Source organism: Pipistrellus hanaki, assembly GCF_964339955.1.
Source record: "Pipistrellus hanaki genome assembly, chromosome: 8".
Lineage (NCBI taxonomy): Eukaryota > Metazoa > Chordata > Mammalia > Chiroptera > Vespertilionidae > Pipistrellus > Pipistrellus hanaki.
Window position 1 is genome coordinate 70,672,236 of NC_140510.1, and position 16,808 is coordinate 70,689,043.

The 16,808-nt window shown below is 49.6% G+C and overlaps 1 protein-coding gene across 6 annotated transcripts in view; it reads right to left on the bottom strand.

The window, feature by feature from the left end:
* HECW2 (HECT, C2 and WW domain containing E3 ubiquitin protein ligase 2) overlaps positions 1-16,808 on the bottom strand; it is a 226,022-nt gene that overhangs the window by 67,049 nt on the left and 142,165 nt on the right. For all 6 annotated transcript variants that reach the window (XR_014795809.1, XR_014795810.1, XM_084893123.1 and 3 more), the window contains 3 exons: positions 5,896-6,030; positions 1,914-2,016; positions 747-843 (listed from right to left, as the gene is read on the bottom strand). Coding sequence is in view for 4 of the 6 variants with exons in the window: in XM_084893123.1 (XP_084749249.1) it covers positions 747-843; positions 1,914-2,016; positions 5,896-6,030 (335 nt within the window). In the remaining 2 variants the exon portion in view is untranslated. The remainder of the gene's footprint in view (positions 1-746; positions 844-1,913; positions 2,017-5,895; positions 6,031-16,808) is intronic.

The following is a 16,808-nucleotide window of genomic DNA, read 5'->3' on the forward strand; positions in this document are numbered from 1 at the left end:
GATGTGGCGCGTAAGCCCAATGGGCTTGGAGTTCTGGCAGACGGTCCGCATTCACTCCCACTTTCCCATCTCCCCGGGGGACACGGAAAATCTAGCCGCGCTCCTGAGAGGGAGCGGACATGGGGAAGTTGCACCGCGCCATGGAGGGGTGGGTGGCACTGAGTTCCAAAGGCAAGGTCTTTCCTGCCCAACGCAGACGAAGAGGAAAATCCTGCCAGGGAAAGCAGCAGCGTGTTTTCAGGAAAGTGCAACCGGGCTTGAAGCCGGAGGCGGGGAAGGCCCGGTTAGAAGGAAGGGTTGGTGCAGGGCAGCGCAGGACTGTAGACGGTATCGGGTTACCTCCTCCGGGCCCCTGCGTTTTTATTATGGAAAAATCCAAATACCAAGTCTAGGGTTTTATGAATCTCAATTCAATACGCTCTATGTTACTTTTGTTTTCTCAAGCTACCCCGAAAGGTCTGTCGTGTATTGTTATTTTCATTATAATCTGCACATCTAGCTAGGGTGCATTCTTGGCTGTGAACTTTTGTGGGGTGTGTTTTTCATATTCTTTTAAAGAAGGTTCTAGGCTCTTTAGTCAATTTTATTTCATCCTTGTACTTAACAGAGAAAAGCCAGGGTTGCAGTGACCTGGCATTGATGAGATTCAGAGCGGTTTGGTGCCAGACAGAAAGAGCACATCTCCAAGACGATGAGCATTGTTCCTGAAGATTTAAAGCTGGGGCGTATGCCAATGTCATGGTTACCTGAGTGAGTGGTTCCTGGTGAGATCAGGCTGACGCTCCTGTAGAATTTCAAAGATATTGGGTTGGCGCAGAAATGCAACAATCTTGTCATTGTAAGCTGAAAAGTCGGAAAACAGGACAACGTTTACAGACAACCCGTTATTAGTTTTGTGCATATGAACACAAACTTTTAACAATCTGTTTTTCTGGTTAATATTCCTGGTACTCGAGCCACTACAGACACTTAAATTCCCCTCTGTGTCCATGCTTTTATGAACATTGGACTTAGGTCTATCTGGTGTGACATTCTTTACTCATTTGATGAGTCATCTTTGTCAGCAAAGAGCAAGGTGAGATCACCAGGATCCTCTATATTGATTATTTCAATCTGCTGCTTATCAAAATCAACTACCTAAGAAATAGAAATAAAAATAGGAATAGGAATAGGAATAGGAATAGGAATAGGAATAGGAATAGGAATAGGAATAGGAAACTATCTTCTGATTACATATGAGCCATGCAGCAAGGTGAAGCGGCAGAGCAAGTCCCCAAAATGCAACGGTCGCCAGCAAGAGCAACTACCAAAATGCAGAGAACAAGCCATTCCCAAACTCCATGTGGAAATAGATGCCGTCAAGCCACACACAGCTCCTTTACCAAACCAACTACATCCACACCTACAACACAATCAGCAACACCAACTATTTGTTAAGAGAAAAATGTATCTTAGCCAAGGTTGCCCTGTGCCCACAGAAATTTAAAAATCGTTACTTGAAATTTATTGAGGGCTCTTGTCATGAGGGCTTTTTTCTTTTATCAAGAAAACTAGGTTTTTTGTTTTGTTTTGTTTTGTTTTTACTTCAGATGATTCATCTTGATTACATTTATTTATAATCAGAATTATAGGCATATGTATTTAGAAATCCTTCACAACTTGTTTTTCTTTCACTTCAACCATCTAAGGCCATAGCTCTACTCAGAGAAGGTGGCATTTCTCCTCCTAGAGGGTTTTACAAGGCCTGCGTGCTCTGAGATTCAGAGCGGTTTCTTGTGGCTGACGCAGAGTTCCTGAGCCCAGGGCAAGAGCAGCGGGCGGGCGGGCAGGCAAGGGGGCCATGCCAGCACAGCATGCAGGGGACCGGCGGGCGTGGGACGCAGGGCGGGGACTTCCGGGGAGGGGTGCCATACCCACTGGAACCATGTCCTGGTACTGCGGCCGGCTGACGGTGTTGAACGTGCTGGAAGGCCTGGGAAGGACGGGCGGCCCCGCGTGCCTCGTATCCTCTCCTACCTGCAGACACAGCATCACTCAGGCCCCGCACCGGGACCTCCCGAGCTCTATCCGCAGCCCAGCCACGTGTTCCCTTTGGCTCTTTTTTTGTGTGTGTGAATCCTCACCGGAAGATAGTTTTCCATTGTTTTTTAGGGCGAGTGGAAGTGAGAGGGAAAGACAGAGAGAAACATCCATGTGAGAGAAACATACCGAGTGGTGGATTCCTATACAAATCCCGACTAGGGCGCTAGCTAGGGAAGAGCCTGCAACCAAGGTACGTGTGCCCCTGATCAGAATCGAACCCAGGACCCTTTGATCCGCAGGCCGACGCTCTATCTACTGAGCAAAACTGGCCAGGCCTACGAGCGAGCATTGGTAGATTCCAACTGATCAGAAGGGATGCCAGGCGGGGGGAGCTGGCACGAGATCCCCAAAAGTTCTGCTTTCGTTGCTGAATGAGTGGAGGGGCGGGACCCCGGGGCCCTTGGGAGGGGCAGGGGCAGTGCCTGCTCACCGCGAGGCTCAGGGGTAGCTCCACGCGCTCACAGTGACAGGGGCTGCAGGAGCTCAACAGCACGCTGCTCAGCAGGTGTGCCTTTCGGCCGACAGAACCCAAACCGGCCAGGGGACACGCAGAGGAAGACCCCCAGGGGACACACGTATCACCTCGCTACAGAGTGGTGTGCCTGCCTCCGGCCGGCGGTCAGGGGATCCTGCCTGCCAGAGGAGGGGCCGAGGGCAGCCGCCCCCACATGGTTCGGAGCTGTGGATTACCCGCTCAGGAGCGAGTCTGCTCGCCTGTCACAGCGCCTGGCCCAGCAGCTCTTTCCGGTCTGACCCTCCCACGGGGGGAGCTAATCACAGCAGTTAGGTGTGGAGGAGCCAAATGGGGCTGCCCTGACCTGAATTAGCGATGGGGCCTGTTACAGACTCAGATACTCCTTCACACCAGCACACAAACAAAACATATTCTTGCCAAAACCGGTTTGGCTCAGTGGATAGAGCGTCGGCCTACGGACTGAAGGGTCTCAGGTTGGATTCCGGTCAAGGGCATGTACCTTGGTTGCGGGCACATCCCCAGTAGGAGGTGTGCGGGAGGCAGCTGGTCGATGTTCCTCTCTCATCGACATTTCTAGCTCTCTATCCCTCTCTCTTCCTCTCTGTAAAAAAATCAATAAAATAAAATATATATATATATATATATATATATATATATATATATATATGAGAAAAATAAAGACCTATAATATCTGTCTTTAAAAAAAAAAAAAAAAAAAAAAAAAAAAAAAAAAAGAAGAATAACACGCTGGGTTTGTAAATCGGCACTTTGAAAACAGAGCCTCTCCACCCACCCACCCAAAGCTGCACAAGCCTTTTGCCACCTGGCATCAGAGCAGGGTGTGGTGAGGGCTTCTCTCAAGGCCCTGAAACTGGTAATGTCTCCCCACCCCGCACAGCGTGCTCACCCCCCCGAGGTTCCCGCTGTCCGTATCAGCAGACGCCCCCTCCCCCAGGCCTCCCTTCCCCGACGCCGAGATGAAGAGCAAGCATCTCTGAGCCCCACAGCTCGGCTGCGCGCGCACATTTCTAACGGGGGATAGAGCGCTTCTCACGCGTGCTTTTCATCTGCACCAGACTCCGTTTCCTCTACTCTCTCCCTGGTAAGAACACAGGACGGGAACCTACGTTATTGACGCGAATCACTCAAACAAGCCCCATGAGGCCACGCTGCAGGTGCGGGGTCAGTACCCGCCGGCGGAGCGGATGGAAGAGATGCCCCGTGCCCCGCCTGCGTGTCTGCTAAAGGCGCAGAGGAGCGGGGCTGGGAGGCCCGGCCTGTGACTGAGCGGCTCTCACGCGGCCTCTGGGGAGCGGCTGGTCCCCGGCATGAATCCCCGCAACTCAAAATGTGGGGAGACTCCAGGGGGAACTGCACCTCGTGTGTCGGTCACAGTGTCATCCACAGACACGTTCCCTCCTGTCCGGATGCTACTGCTGCCATTTCCCAGGACAGCGGAGGTCTCGTCACAGCCCTTCCCTATTCCCACCCAGAGGCCACCCTGGGGACCGCCTGAAGTGCACCTTCCTTGCGGTGCCAGGACACATGTCCCCTCAAAGGCCGAACAAGGCGGGACCCCATGCTCAGTCCTTATGGGGTACCTCTCCCCACTGCTCAGTGCCCAGCAAGGCACAGAGCCATGGCCACTCAGATGTTAACGTGCCCCTTAGGGCCCCTCTCCACGGGCTACTGCTAGCTCGTGGAGACAGTCTAGCTCATGGAAAGAAAAGGCGAGTCCAGCTATTCATCTCTCACACACACACACACACACACACACACACACACGCAGTCCCGCGCAGCCAGGCAGGCAGCCTCATGGGGTGAAGTCCAGATAAGACCGGGGCTCAAGTGCACCGGCCACGGGGGCGAGTCGGGGCCGCGCCCTCATGCTGCTCCACGTCGTGCACGGGTCCAAAGGTGTGTCCGCCTGTCGGACGAACGCTGAGTGCATCCCCCACTTCACCAGGAACGGGAAGGCAAGGTGCAGAGTTATTGGCCGCTCACAAGGCACAGATATTCCTGTGGCGACCTCCTCCCGCAGTGGATCATGTTTACACGCGCGTCTTGTGTACACGCCTGTGTCTGCGCTCACAGCCAGCACACACACGCCGGTGCGTGAGAGCCAGTGTGGAAAGGGGGGATGGGGGAATTCCAGGGTGGAATTTTGGTGTCTCAAGTCCCCCATAATTGTTTCCTATAATAGAAGCTACATAGCCATGTGGCTTGCAACACCATGCTGACAGCAGGGTAGGCCCAGCCATGTGGAAGAGGCGTGCAGGAAAACACGCGGAGGTAAGCACGTCGAAGGGAATTATCAGAAACAACGTATATGCAGGGAGGATATGTACCTAAAGCAGACGTCGTGTAAGGAGAAATGTGACCTCCAGCACTCCCTTTCTTTATTTCGGCCTCCACAGAAGAGGGGGAGCAGGAAGGGGTGACGTCTGCTTTTGGTTAGGCTGTTAGAGAGCCCTCGTGTGGTTGCTGTGGATCCCTGCACACTAGCCAAGCAGAGCCCCATAGAAATGTCAGTCATTCTTAATCCCACCCATTTTCTCTGGGCACTGACAGTGCACAAATCAGCTCTCGAATACACTCAACTTTAAAGAATACCAGTGAGTGAGAATGCCACAGCCCCACAGCCTTGGCCGAAGATTTTCATGGAATCCAGCTAGCCTCACTTAAGAAACCCCCTTACATTTTATCCAAATTCAGCCCACTCATAGTCTCATCCCTTCCTCCCTGGGAAGCTGCCCTTAGAGGGTCAAAAGGGGTCAACATCCCCACTTTTTCATAAATATTTTGTTGATTTCAGAGAGGAAGGGAGAGGGAACAGAGATGGAAATATCCGTGATGAGAGAGGATCATGGAGCAGCTGCCTCACACACCCAAACTGGAGACTGAGCCTGCAAGCAGGGCATGTGCCCTGACAGGATCAAACCATGACCTCCTGGTTCACAGGTCAATGCTCAACCACGGAGCCACACCAGTCAGGCTCACCACCCCCTCTTCAATATTTCACCACCCTTTGAGTTCTCTCTCTCACCCTCCTCTGAGTGTAAGAAAGCCTCTCGTTTCTCTCGTCTCCCTCCCATAGCCTGCATCTCCTCCTGGGCACGTGGGCTCCACGAGTCTCCAAAGAAGCCCTGTCAACATCCCAGCACTCCCACCCTCCAATGAGCATCTCTAAGTCACACCAGGAGGGCGAAACAGGGAGGAGGAGACACACATCATCCCCTGGAGCACCCAGCAGCCCCGGTTGGGGGTCTCGGGGTCAGCGGCCCCGGTTGGGGGGTCTCGGGGTCAGCGGCCCCAACCCGCGGTCCCCGGTGACTCACCTCGCCCGCGCTGTGGCTGCGCTGCCGGGTCAGGTGCTGCCGGTGCACCAGCGCGCTCGTGGGCCTGCTGCTCTGCAGGGGGAGCCGGGGGTCGATGAACGTGGTGGTCCGGGAGTTGTGGTCAACAAAGAACGCCTAGGAGGCAAGAAGCACAGTGGTCAGCGCACGCCACACACTTCTCAGCTGACCTGCCACGTCTCACTTTTGAGCAATGGTCTTAACTACTCCATTTCCTCCTAATTTGGGGGAAATTTCTCCTTCCCCCTCCCCCCCCAACCACCAACCCCCAGAAAAGACCAAAACAGAGAAAGACATGCTTCAGTTGGACCTGGAATGAGGAGAGCAGGAGGGCACCGGATTCCTGGTTTTAGGAAATACTCTGGGCGACAGTCATCAAAGATAGGATCTCGGAGAGAAGTCACATGAGTGCACACTCGGGCTTCTCTTAACTGATGCTCTTTCCGCTCTTACTGCCATCCAGAATTACTCCGAGGCCTGGTCACCTGGGACTTCCAACGCCATCGGCTGCCTCTCCTCCGCAGTCAGCCTCCAGCCCCCCACTTCCCACAGCAGCGTCCCCTCACTTCGTCCCGCCCCAGCCTGGCCACGTCCCTTTAGTTCAGGGCTTTTCTTAGGCACACAAGCATCCCAGCTCCTCCGGAGACCCACAGCCCTGCCCTTCCTCACTGAACGGGCACCTCAGGACCAGAATTCTTCTTTCTTTGTGCACCCTGATTACACCCCGCTCCAATCCTGAGCCCCTACTGGCTGCCCATCACCTAGAGATGCAACATCCCACTCTCTGGCCAGTTTCCCCAGACTTTGAACTCTTCCTCCCTGCCTTCCGGTTTTGCCATCAATCCCTCATTCACACGAATTTTATCAGAGGCAGTGACTCTGGGCCAGCCGCTGTAGTTCTCTCTGCAGATTCCTTAAATAAACATGTCTCCTTATTCATAACAAACACTTCTCTACCATAACAGGTGGGAGGACACCGTGCCTACTGTGTTCACGGCAGAATCCCCAGCGACATGAGGTCATGAATGAGCATAAACCACTTCCCTCGGTGCTGAGGTGAGGAAGGGCTGCATACCGTATAGGGAAGTCACCTGTTTAATCTTCTTTTTTGTTTTTGTTTAATTCTGAAGATCAACACCCAGCGCTACTTATCATTGTCTTTCGGAGCCAAATGGTAAAGTTTCCCGAGTGAAATTCACTCCAGGTGACAATGAAGGCCGTGACCTCCAGGACCATTAGGTCAGGGACAGCCCATGAGGTCATCCACGAGGAGAGGGACGGTGGGGAGAGCCGGAGACTCATCACTCGTGCATCCAGGGCCAGGCCACCTGAGACGGGCCCGGCAGCCTCAGCAGGACACCAGCTTCTCCCACGGAGGCGGCTGCTCGCCGAAGCAGCGTACACACGGATGAGCATGCCCAGGAAGACCCAGGTGCGGACTGGTTCATGTCTACCCAGGACAGCCTCCCCGCCATGGAGCACAGCGCTTCTGTGCTCACGTGACCAGGAGCAGAGAGCAGGAGGACCGGGTGCAGGGAGCGCCTGGGCAGAAAGAAGGACTTCTTCCTAAAGAAGTAACGTCAAGGAGCAGGTGCACCGGGGAAAAAAGAGCTGAGGAAAGGACAAGACGCGAATCCTGCCCATCCCTCCTCTCCATGTCCCTCCTCTCCATATCCGATATCCGACGTGCAGGTGGCAAGGACAGGAAGGAATACACGGGAGTCTTATAGGAGACGGTGTCGCCAGCCTCCCAGCCCCGGGCAGTGCTCTCTCCGTCTTCCCTGGCCAGGGGGCCATCTTCCTCGATGGCTTATGGGAAACACACACCAAGGGTAACCCTAAACAGGCTTGTCTCGCAGACTCGGTCAAAGGTCACCACCGCCCACCACCACCATCACCCCCCACCACTACCACCTCGAATTTCTAACATAATGGTCTATTATTCCTGCCACTATTCAAAATGTCATAAAGTAGGAACTGAACTTTTTTACAAGTGGACATTCAAAATAATCTATAATAGTAAAAGGGTAATATGCGAATTAGACCGGACATCCTTCCGGAAGACCTTCTGGACGAAGCCCGGGCTGTGAGGGAAGCCCGGGTCCCGGGGGCCAGAGGGAAGCTGTGCCAGCAATCGGGGGAAGGAAGGCCTCCTCTTGCACGCATTTCGTGCACCAGGCCTCTAGTAGGAATTATAATTAACCCCCTATCTACTGTATGTAAATTAAGATTCGGCTTCTATTACCAAAATCGTAATGTGAGTAGTGTTGCTTAAGGGGAAACCAGAAGGAGGACTAAAATAGAATTGCCTGTTTACTCTACCTAATTTCTTGGGAATGTTTTGAAGGGGTGGGTGGCCGTTTGGCGGTAACCACGGTGTTCCTGTAATTACCGGGACACCTGGGTGTGCACATCAGGGCAGCTCTGATTCACACGCCGACTCACAGGATAATTGGATGTTCCGAGTCTGGTCTACAGCCCGTCCTCACAGAATCGCACTATGATGCCCGGGGCCAGGGCTCTTTCTTACTCGCTCTGTGATCACCCCTAGCTTTGAGGGTTCCTCTAAACTGCCCCAAACGCTAACATGCAGACGCCTGACCCGCAGAAAAACAACTTACAATGAACCAATCAAGTATAGAAAGTCACGTTCTTTCTATACTTGTAAACAAAAGCATAAAAATGCTTAAAGATTTGGAAAAAGGTGTGTGTGTGTGTGTGTGTGTGTGTGTGTGTGTGTGTTGGGTGAAAAGCGTGAAGAGCTAAAGACTATAAAACCACAAATAGGATAGCGCAGTGGTCGGCAAACTCATTAGTCAACAGAGCCAACTATCAACAATACAACAATTGAAATTTCTTTGGAGAGCCGGAAACCAACTTCTGTGCATGGGCCATGAAGTTTCAATGGCACTGTATGTGCGTGCCTGCACATGGTATTTTGTGGAGGAACCATACTCAAGGGGCCAAACAGCTGCATGTGGCTCGAGAGCTGCAGTTTGCCGACCCCTGGGATTGGATGCTTAGGACCTGGAAAAAGACTAGCCTGGCTGTGGGCTCCGGCTCAGCCCTTCCTAGAGACATAACCTTGGGCGAAACGTAACTTTTGAAAGCACAATTTCCTTTCTGTGAAATGGGATAATAACACCCACATCTGAGGGAGGTGCAGTACGGTGGTTCATATAAGTTGCGGAAGATAGTGCCCGTGAGCCGTTAAACATGAGTTATATTATCATGACTAACAATAAAGTTCTAACTTCCGAGACGTTTTCCCGAGGACGACCGTGTGTCTGGCTCCAGAGAGTGGAGAAGGGGTGAAGCCATGCGCTCTGGGCTCCGTGTAGGCATGTGTGGCCCACGCTACGTCTGGACGATGAGACACGAAGAGAGCGTCATGTGGTTATACCGCAAACCTCCTCCCCTTATCCAGGGCGCATTTACAAGGTCAGGCCCTCCCTCTGTCCTTCATCCATCTGCTCCCCGAAACAAGGGTGTCCTTGCTGGAGCCTCGGCAGCCGTGTGGGATGGCTCATGAAGATGAGGGATGGCTCAGCACAACGCTGGAGGGAGCCAGGGCCCTGACAACCTGAGGAACCGCCTGGAAAGCCCTCGACTTCCTCTCTCTCAACTTCTCTATGAGAGAGAATGAAGTCTTGTGCATCAAACCTTGTCTGGCTCTCGGCGAGAAACCAAACCCTCCCTGGTACACTGAGGTCTCAGCCGGCAAGGCTCCATGGCTGAGCGTCGACCTATGAACCAGGAGGTCATGGTTCCATCACATGCCCAGTTGCGGGCTCGATCTCCAGTGGGGCTGTGCAAGAGGCAGCTGATGAATGATTCTCTCTCATCACTGATGTTTATCTCTCTCCCTTTCCTCCTGAAATCAATTAAAAAGTTTTTTTTGTTTTTTTTTTTTAAGAAAAGCAGCGATTCCTAGGCAAGCATTCTGGTTTTGCTCCGCCCACCGTGTGGCCTTCTGACAGGTGTCCTTGGCCTCTGCTTTATCCACGGGAAGGGGCCCACGCAGGTCGCAGGGGAGCTGTGGACACGCATCCCACTTTAACCTCGAGAGGAGAGCGTAGAGAAATCACCGCGCCACATCCAGGCTCGCCACTTCTATTTCTGACACACAACTCAGTCACGCCGGGAAAGTGGGTCCCCTCCCCACAGGATACCCAAACTAGTTCAAGCCTTTTTTAAAAATGAAATTGGGGTGACCTTTGATGACACCATTCTTGAGTAGCCTGCCTGTCCCTATGAAAGTATCTAACGTGTGCTGGCAAGTTCTGTCGGGGTGAGCAGCAATGTTGAGAACGTTGACTCCAGGAAAAAAGCAATGGTCTCAAAAAATGCATCCTTTTCAGAGGAGCCTTGAGCAAAGCAAATTTGAAGGACATGGACCTCTTCCTGCTGCGTGTCATTAAGGCAATTCCCTCAAGCCGCCCCGTGCTGGGCCAACTATGACCCACACACAGTCCAAAGGAAAGGAATGCATGGACCCCAGCTTCAGTCTCACTTTGCAGCCCTCCCCCTGCTCCCTGCTCCGGGCCTGGTCTCAGGCAGGAGCCCAGGGGTATTTGGGTGAAGCCAAACAAAATATGCTTCTCTCTTTACACAATTCTTTTTTTTTAAGCTTCTATTATTTTAAGAAAAGAAAAGGGCCATCCGTAGTTATGGAGAAATACCAGCCTCAAGCACAACAAATCTTACTGACAGAAGTTTGAAACTGTCTCCAGTTAATAAACATTCTGCCAAACCAGAAATCCGTATTAAAAGACTGTGTAAACAAACAAAAAAAAGAAAAGAATAAAACACACACACAAAAAAAACCCCAAACCACTTGTAACTATGCTACAGAAAGGGCATCAGGCCCTCTCTCCCCCTTTCTCATAGGAGCCATGAAAACAATTTAAGAACAACAGTTTACAAGTCAGAAGTACTGGGCCATGAATCTGTCCTAACTTCCGGCTTCTCGGCTCTATAATGTCTTAGAAACGCTTAAAAAAAAATCAACTTTAATTTTTATAAAGATCATATTTATACATGTATTCTCCTCTCCCTTCCGAAATATTTATTCTCAGCTCCTGGGTCCCCTTAGCACCTCCCTAAGTATAAGGCAGTGGTCGGCAAACTGTGGCTCTCAAGCCACCTGGCTCTTTGGCCCCTTGAGTGTGGCTCTTCCACAAAATACCACGGCCTGGGTGGGTCTATTTTGAAGAAATGGCGTTAGAAGAAGTTTACGCTTAAAAAATGTGGCTCTCCAAAGATATTTCAATCGTTATCCTGTTGACATTTGGCTCTGTGGACTAATGAGTTTGCCAACCACTGGTATAAGGAATTACAGGGTCTTCTCTGCGTTATATCCCATTACTAACAGCAGAGATGAAAAAGGCTTAAAGGTACAGTTTATGACAAGTAAAATGTAGCCACACTATCGTTTTTCAACCACGTGGTTCACTTGAAGGAGGGAGTGTGCCCAAATATTTCCCGATACACGTGTCACAGTCACACAAAAGGTGAAAGAAGAAGGTTGAACTGCTATTATCGGAGATCTAAAGCAGCGAGGAGAGGGCTGGTGTGACATAGCTCAGCTGGCTAGGCATTGTCCGGTGCATCAAAGGCTGCTGGTCTGGTTCCCAGTCAGGGCACATGCCTGGGTCCTGGGCTTGGCCCCCAGCGGGAGGGCCTGCAGGAGGCAGCCAGCCGATGTTTCCCTCTCATACCAATGTTTCTCTCTCTCCTTCTCTCTTCCTCTCTCTCTCTACAAATCAGCATAAATATTTAAAAAGTAAATAAATGAAGTTGCGAAGAGGGAGAACAGAAATCAGGGTGCTTCAGCTAAAGTTCCAGAAACAGCCGGTTGATTAGTAGGTATAGGTAAGTTCACTGTCCCCCAACACGTTAGATGTGAAATGCGAGCTAAAGGAGAGGTAGAGTATTAGCATATGCTGGAGGGGGGGGTGCGGTGTGTGTGTTTAGGTGCTGGAAATATTTGTAGGAAAGCTAGTAATATTGTGGGGATGGCTTGTCCTGGCTCCTGAGAGCTGATGCGAAGTTGTAAGGTATTCTGTGGGCTGGCTGACAACGCTGTTGGCAGGGTGAATCTGGCCGTGACGGGAGAATTTACACCACGGGCAAAGGCAGGTGCCACAAATCAGCCCTCCTCCACACCCACCCTGCAGAGCTGGCTGTTAGCAGCTACCAGCACATTCCTGTAGACACTGAGAAAGGAGTTCTCCAAATCGGCCCATTTTAGGTAGAGCAGAAGAAGGTCATCGCTGTGAAATTTTAAAATAGCTAATTCTATTTAAAGAAAGAAAGAAAGAAAGAAAGAAAGAAAGAAAGAAAGAAAGAAAGAAAGAAAGAAAGAAAGAAAGAAAGAAATCCACTGCAGGTCATGAATATAACTGTTTTAAAACAAAATTGAGGTTAAAAAAAATAAAAGGCAAAGGCCATCTCCATATTTGGGCAATTCCTTCAGGATTCCATGAGTCTAGCATTTTACTCAGAAATAAATTCACAAATGCAATCTTGCTCTATTCTCTCATTCGAAAGGCACACTCCCCCAGGAAGATTCTTTACCATTGTCCCCTATGTGTATTTATTGGGTTTTTGCTTTGTTTTATTTTGTTTCGTTTTGTTTTGTTTTTCTGTTTTGTTTTGTGTGTGTGGGTGTGTGTGTTTTACCTAACATCTTTATACGTTTTTAAAATGAGTGAGAGATTGTCTAAAAACCATGTGTTATACATACATTTAGAGTTTAATTCCATCTCCGCCTCATCACTGTGTAACTTGAGGTGACTGAGCCAGGTAACCACCACAAAGAGGTATTAGTTGTTTCAACGCATTTGAAGAACGTGCCAACAAAAATAACAAATGCAGCCCTAGCCGGTGTGGCTCAGTGGATAGCATGTCGGTCTGTGGTCCAAAGGGTCTCGAGTTCAATTCTAATCAAGGGTGCACACCTTGGTTGTAGGCTCCTCCTCAGGGGCAAACAGGAGGCAACGAATCAATATGCTCTCTCACATCGACATTTCTGTCCGTCTTTCCCTCTCTCTTCTACTCTCTCAACATCAGTGGGGAAATAGCCTCAGGTGAGGATTAAAAAAATAGTAACAAAGCCGAAACCGGTTTGGCTCAGTGGTAGAGCATCGGTCTGCGGACTGAAAGGTCCCAGGTTCGATTCCGATCAAGGGCATGAACCTTGGTTGCGGGCACATCCCCGGTAGGGGGTGTGCAGGAGGCAGCTGGTCGATGTTTCTCTCTCATCGACGTTTCTAGCTCTCTATCTCTCTCCCTTCCTCTCTGTAAAAAATCAATAAAAGATATTTTAAAAAAAAAAATAGTAACAAAAGCAGTGGTGGAGTTGACCAAAAACAAAAACAAAACAAAAAAACCCTCCAAAAACGTATTTTTCAAGGTACAGAGCATATCCTGCTCAGAGGCTTTGGTGTTCACTGGAGGCCTCACAAGGTTAAGTTGATTTTATTCACGGAGCTGAACCTGACCCAGGACCCTGAATGGTGGCCACTTGCTTCCTGGGGGAGGGGAGCCAGAGTCTGTGTCACCCCTGGGCCACCACTGCGGGCTGCCAGGGTCGGGGGAAAATGAGGACCCTCACATAGGCTCCGACGGTGGTCCCTTTCACTGTTCAAATGTTTGTTCTCTCCCCAAAACGTCTTCTCTCCTAACTATAACTGCCATGTGTCATGTTTATCCAAGTTGGGCATTTGAACCGTTCTGATATTCAGAACCCAATCTGACATCCAAAGGCACACACCCACAGAGTTACAAGGCTTGGCAACAGAAACAGATGCCGATGTAGCTGGCAGGTATTATAGTACATGTGTTTGTTTGTTTGTTTGTTTGTTTGTTTTGTAGAAAAAAAAACCACAAAGGATTGGAAAGGATATTTCATTTAAAAATAAAATTCTTGGCCCTAACCGGTTGGCCTATAGACTGAAGGGTCCCGGGTTCGATCCCAGTCAAGGTCATGTACCTTGATTGTGGGCACATCCCCCGTAGGGGGTGTGGAGGAGGCAGTAGATCAATGTTTCTAGCTCTCTATCCCTCTCCCTTCCTCTCTGTAAAAAAATCAACAAAATATATTTTTAAAATATATAAAAATAAAATGAAATGGTTGCCGTTTTACATTTTTATTAAAAAAGAAAACATGGAAGTGTATGATACATTTTTTTGTAAACCTCACTGTTTCTTAGTATTCAATTTAGGCACAAGTGGCATGATTTGGGGGGAAACCCTCCGTTAATACTGTTTGAGAGTACAGAACCAAGAGGCAAGGAGAGAACGAGGGATTCCGTATTTAAAACCTGACAGGGAAATCCAGTATAACACTCTTTCTAAAAAAAAATTTAACGACATGATAAGCCCACTCTGTGAACGTGGTAACAGACGTCCTGGTGCTGCCTAATGGCCTGGCCCATTCGGCCTCGCTCTCGGTCCCCTGGCCTCGGCCTGGAGCTTCCTCTGTGCTTATGTCACTGCTGTGGTCAGGAGGGTTCATTCTGTGTCCACGTTACTGGGCCACGGAGCCCAGACGTTTGGCCAAGCATTACCCTGGGTGTGCCTGCGAGGTGTGGGTCAGATTAGCATCTGAATGAGGACACTGGTTCAGCAGACAGCCTCCCTAGAGTGGGTGGCCTCATTGACTCAACTGAAGGAAGACCTGCATCAGACAGAACGGCTGAGCACAGGGACCCTCCCACCCAGCTGCTGGGATTGGGACACCGGTGTCTCCTCACCTAACATCGTCTCTCCTTGGGTCTGGTGCTGCCAGCTTGGGGTGGAAGCATATCATCAGCTGCCGTGTATGTATGTGTGTGTGTGCGTGTGTGAGTGTGTGTGTGTGTGTGTGTGTGTGTGTGTGTGTGTAGCTGATTCAGAGTCTCTTGAAACGTGTCCATGCTTCTTCAGAGGAACCAACCCCTCTGAAATATATATATATATATATATATATATATATATATATATATACATACATACATACATATTTATTTATTTTTTTAAATCCCATCCCCTCCGAAATATATATATATATTTTAAATCCCACTTTCATGACCGTGGCTGATAGAAACTGTAACCACCAGTGCAGGGGGCAGGAGAGCAAACCTAGGGGATGAGCGCAGGGGCAGAGCACACGTGCTGGAGAAGCAGGAGCCACTCGGGTAGTTCCAGTGCTACAGCAGGAGCAGCATCTGGAGCAGACTGCCCTGGCCATGAACAGTATGGACAGCAAAGACCAGAGCGACCGAGGAGCCCCGCACGGAGAAGGCCGTGCTGTGGGACCACCACAGGTCAGCGCGGTCCGCAGGCCATTGCAGGATGGAAGGAGACCGTCAGGAATCACACAGCCTCTGTAACACCAGATGCGCTTCCCATCCGAGTGAGGGCTCAGCCGTTAACAACAAATCTTTATCACCTTTAGACAATTCTAAATGGATAAAGCTCTTCAGCTGTTGTTCTCTAGAACTCCTTACTTCTACCCCGCCATTCAAATCAAGATTTGGGGGAGCTGGGCAACCAGGTTAGCAGCACTCCTGGCTACAAATAAATACGGCAATAAAATATTCCATTATTTTAAAATAAAACAGTCCATTATTACTGTGTAGGCATTTTGTATTTTCTATATCCTTGCTCTCCCCAAACTAAGTCATAAAGCGGGAGAGGTTTTTATTGTATAGTTTTTATCTTTTGTACACGGTCAAGTATTATTATGTGAATGACTGGATCCATTGTGGTAATGATAATCATCATTGTTTTTTCTCCCATTTGTAATCCCTCTATTACCTGCCCTGATGCTAACCACAGCCCCACGGGATGCACAGAAGGCTACTCAGCCAAAGTGAGGTAGTGATGGATCGAGAAATCCTGACCTCACTGTAGTACTATTTTCTCAAATTTAATTTCGTCAGGTTCACAAGAGGAAGGATGGAAGAAGGAACACTCCGAAGTTAAATAGCATTTGGTTTTCCTTGTGAAAGCCCCGGTTCGTCTTCGAGACATATGTGTTATCCCCATGAGCACCTACTAATGATCAAGCCCAGCCAAGGGCCAGAAGCGTGTGAAACACGTCACATTTTAACGCTGCTGTCACATATTTCTTACAAAAATTTAACTGAGCTCCGGTTCCCAAGTTACCCTTGATTTTCGCACTCCTGAGAGTGTACAAAAACTTAAGAACTCTGATCACAGGAAGCAAGCAGAACATTTTTTTTCCCCCTGGGGCAACTTTCTTTGCTTCTATGTTTTGTTTCAAAATGAGGACATGTTTCACCCTGGAACTCCCCCAAAGAGCCTGCCCAAAGCCTGTGGAATCTCACCCGATCTAAACCCGTGGCCTTTAGTAATTAAAAAACAGTCTCTTTTCAAAATTGAAGACAGCTAAAGGGCAGTACAAGCATAATTACTACCGTGTTCCAACATGTAATGCGAAAAATCCAGGACAACATATGCATTAAGGGAGGTCAAATGGGAGTCGATCGAGGAGTGACTGACTTCTGGAGAGCACGGGGGGCAGGGTGGGGGGGGGGAGAAGGTTGGGAAGGGGGGTGAGTAGGTAGGGAGCCTGGGGGCTTGTCCGTTTGTCCTATGCGGAGATGCCTGACTTTCATTCATTCATCAAACTTGTTTTGAGAACCTTCTATGTGACAGGCACTGGAGTAGGAAAGGGGGTAATTAAAAAATAATAATAAATAAATAAAAGAATTCTTAACGCATTGCAGACAGATCACGAGAATTCTCGTGTTTTCTGTTCGAAGGCTTGTGGCCCATCACGAGAATTCTTTAAAAGGCTATTAGCTTGTAAGAATATGTAATAAATAACTTCAACATGCAACGGGTGTTTCATTTTAGAGCGCGCCTTTAACGTTTATGTAAAA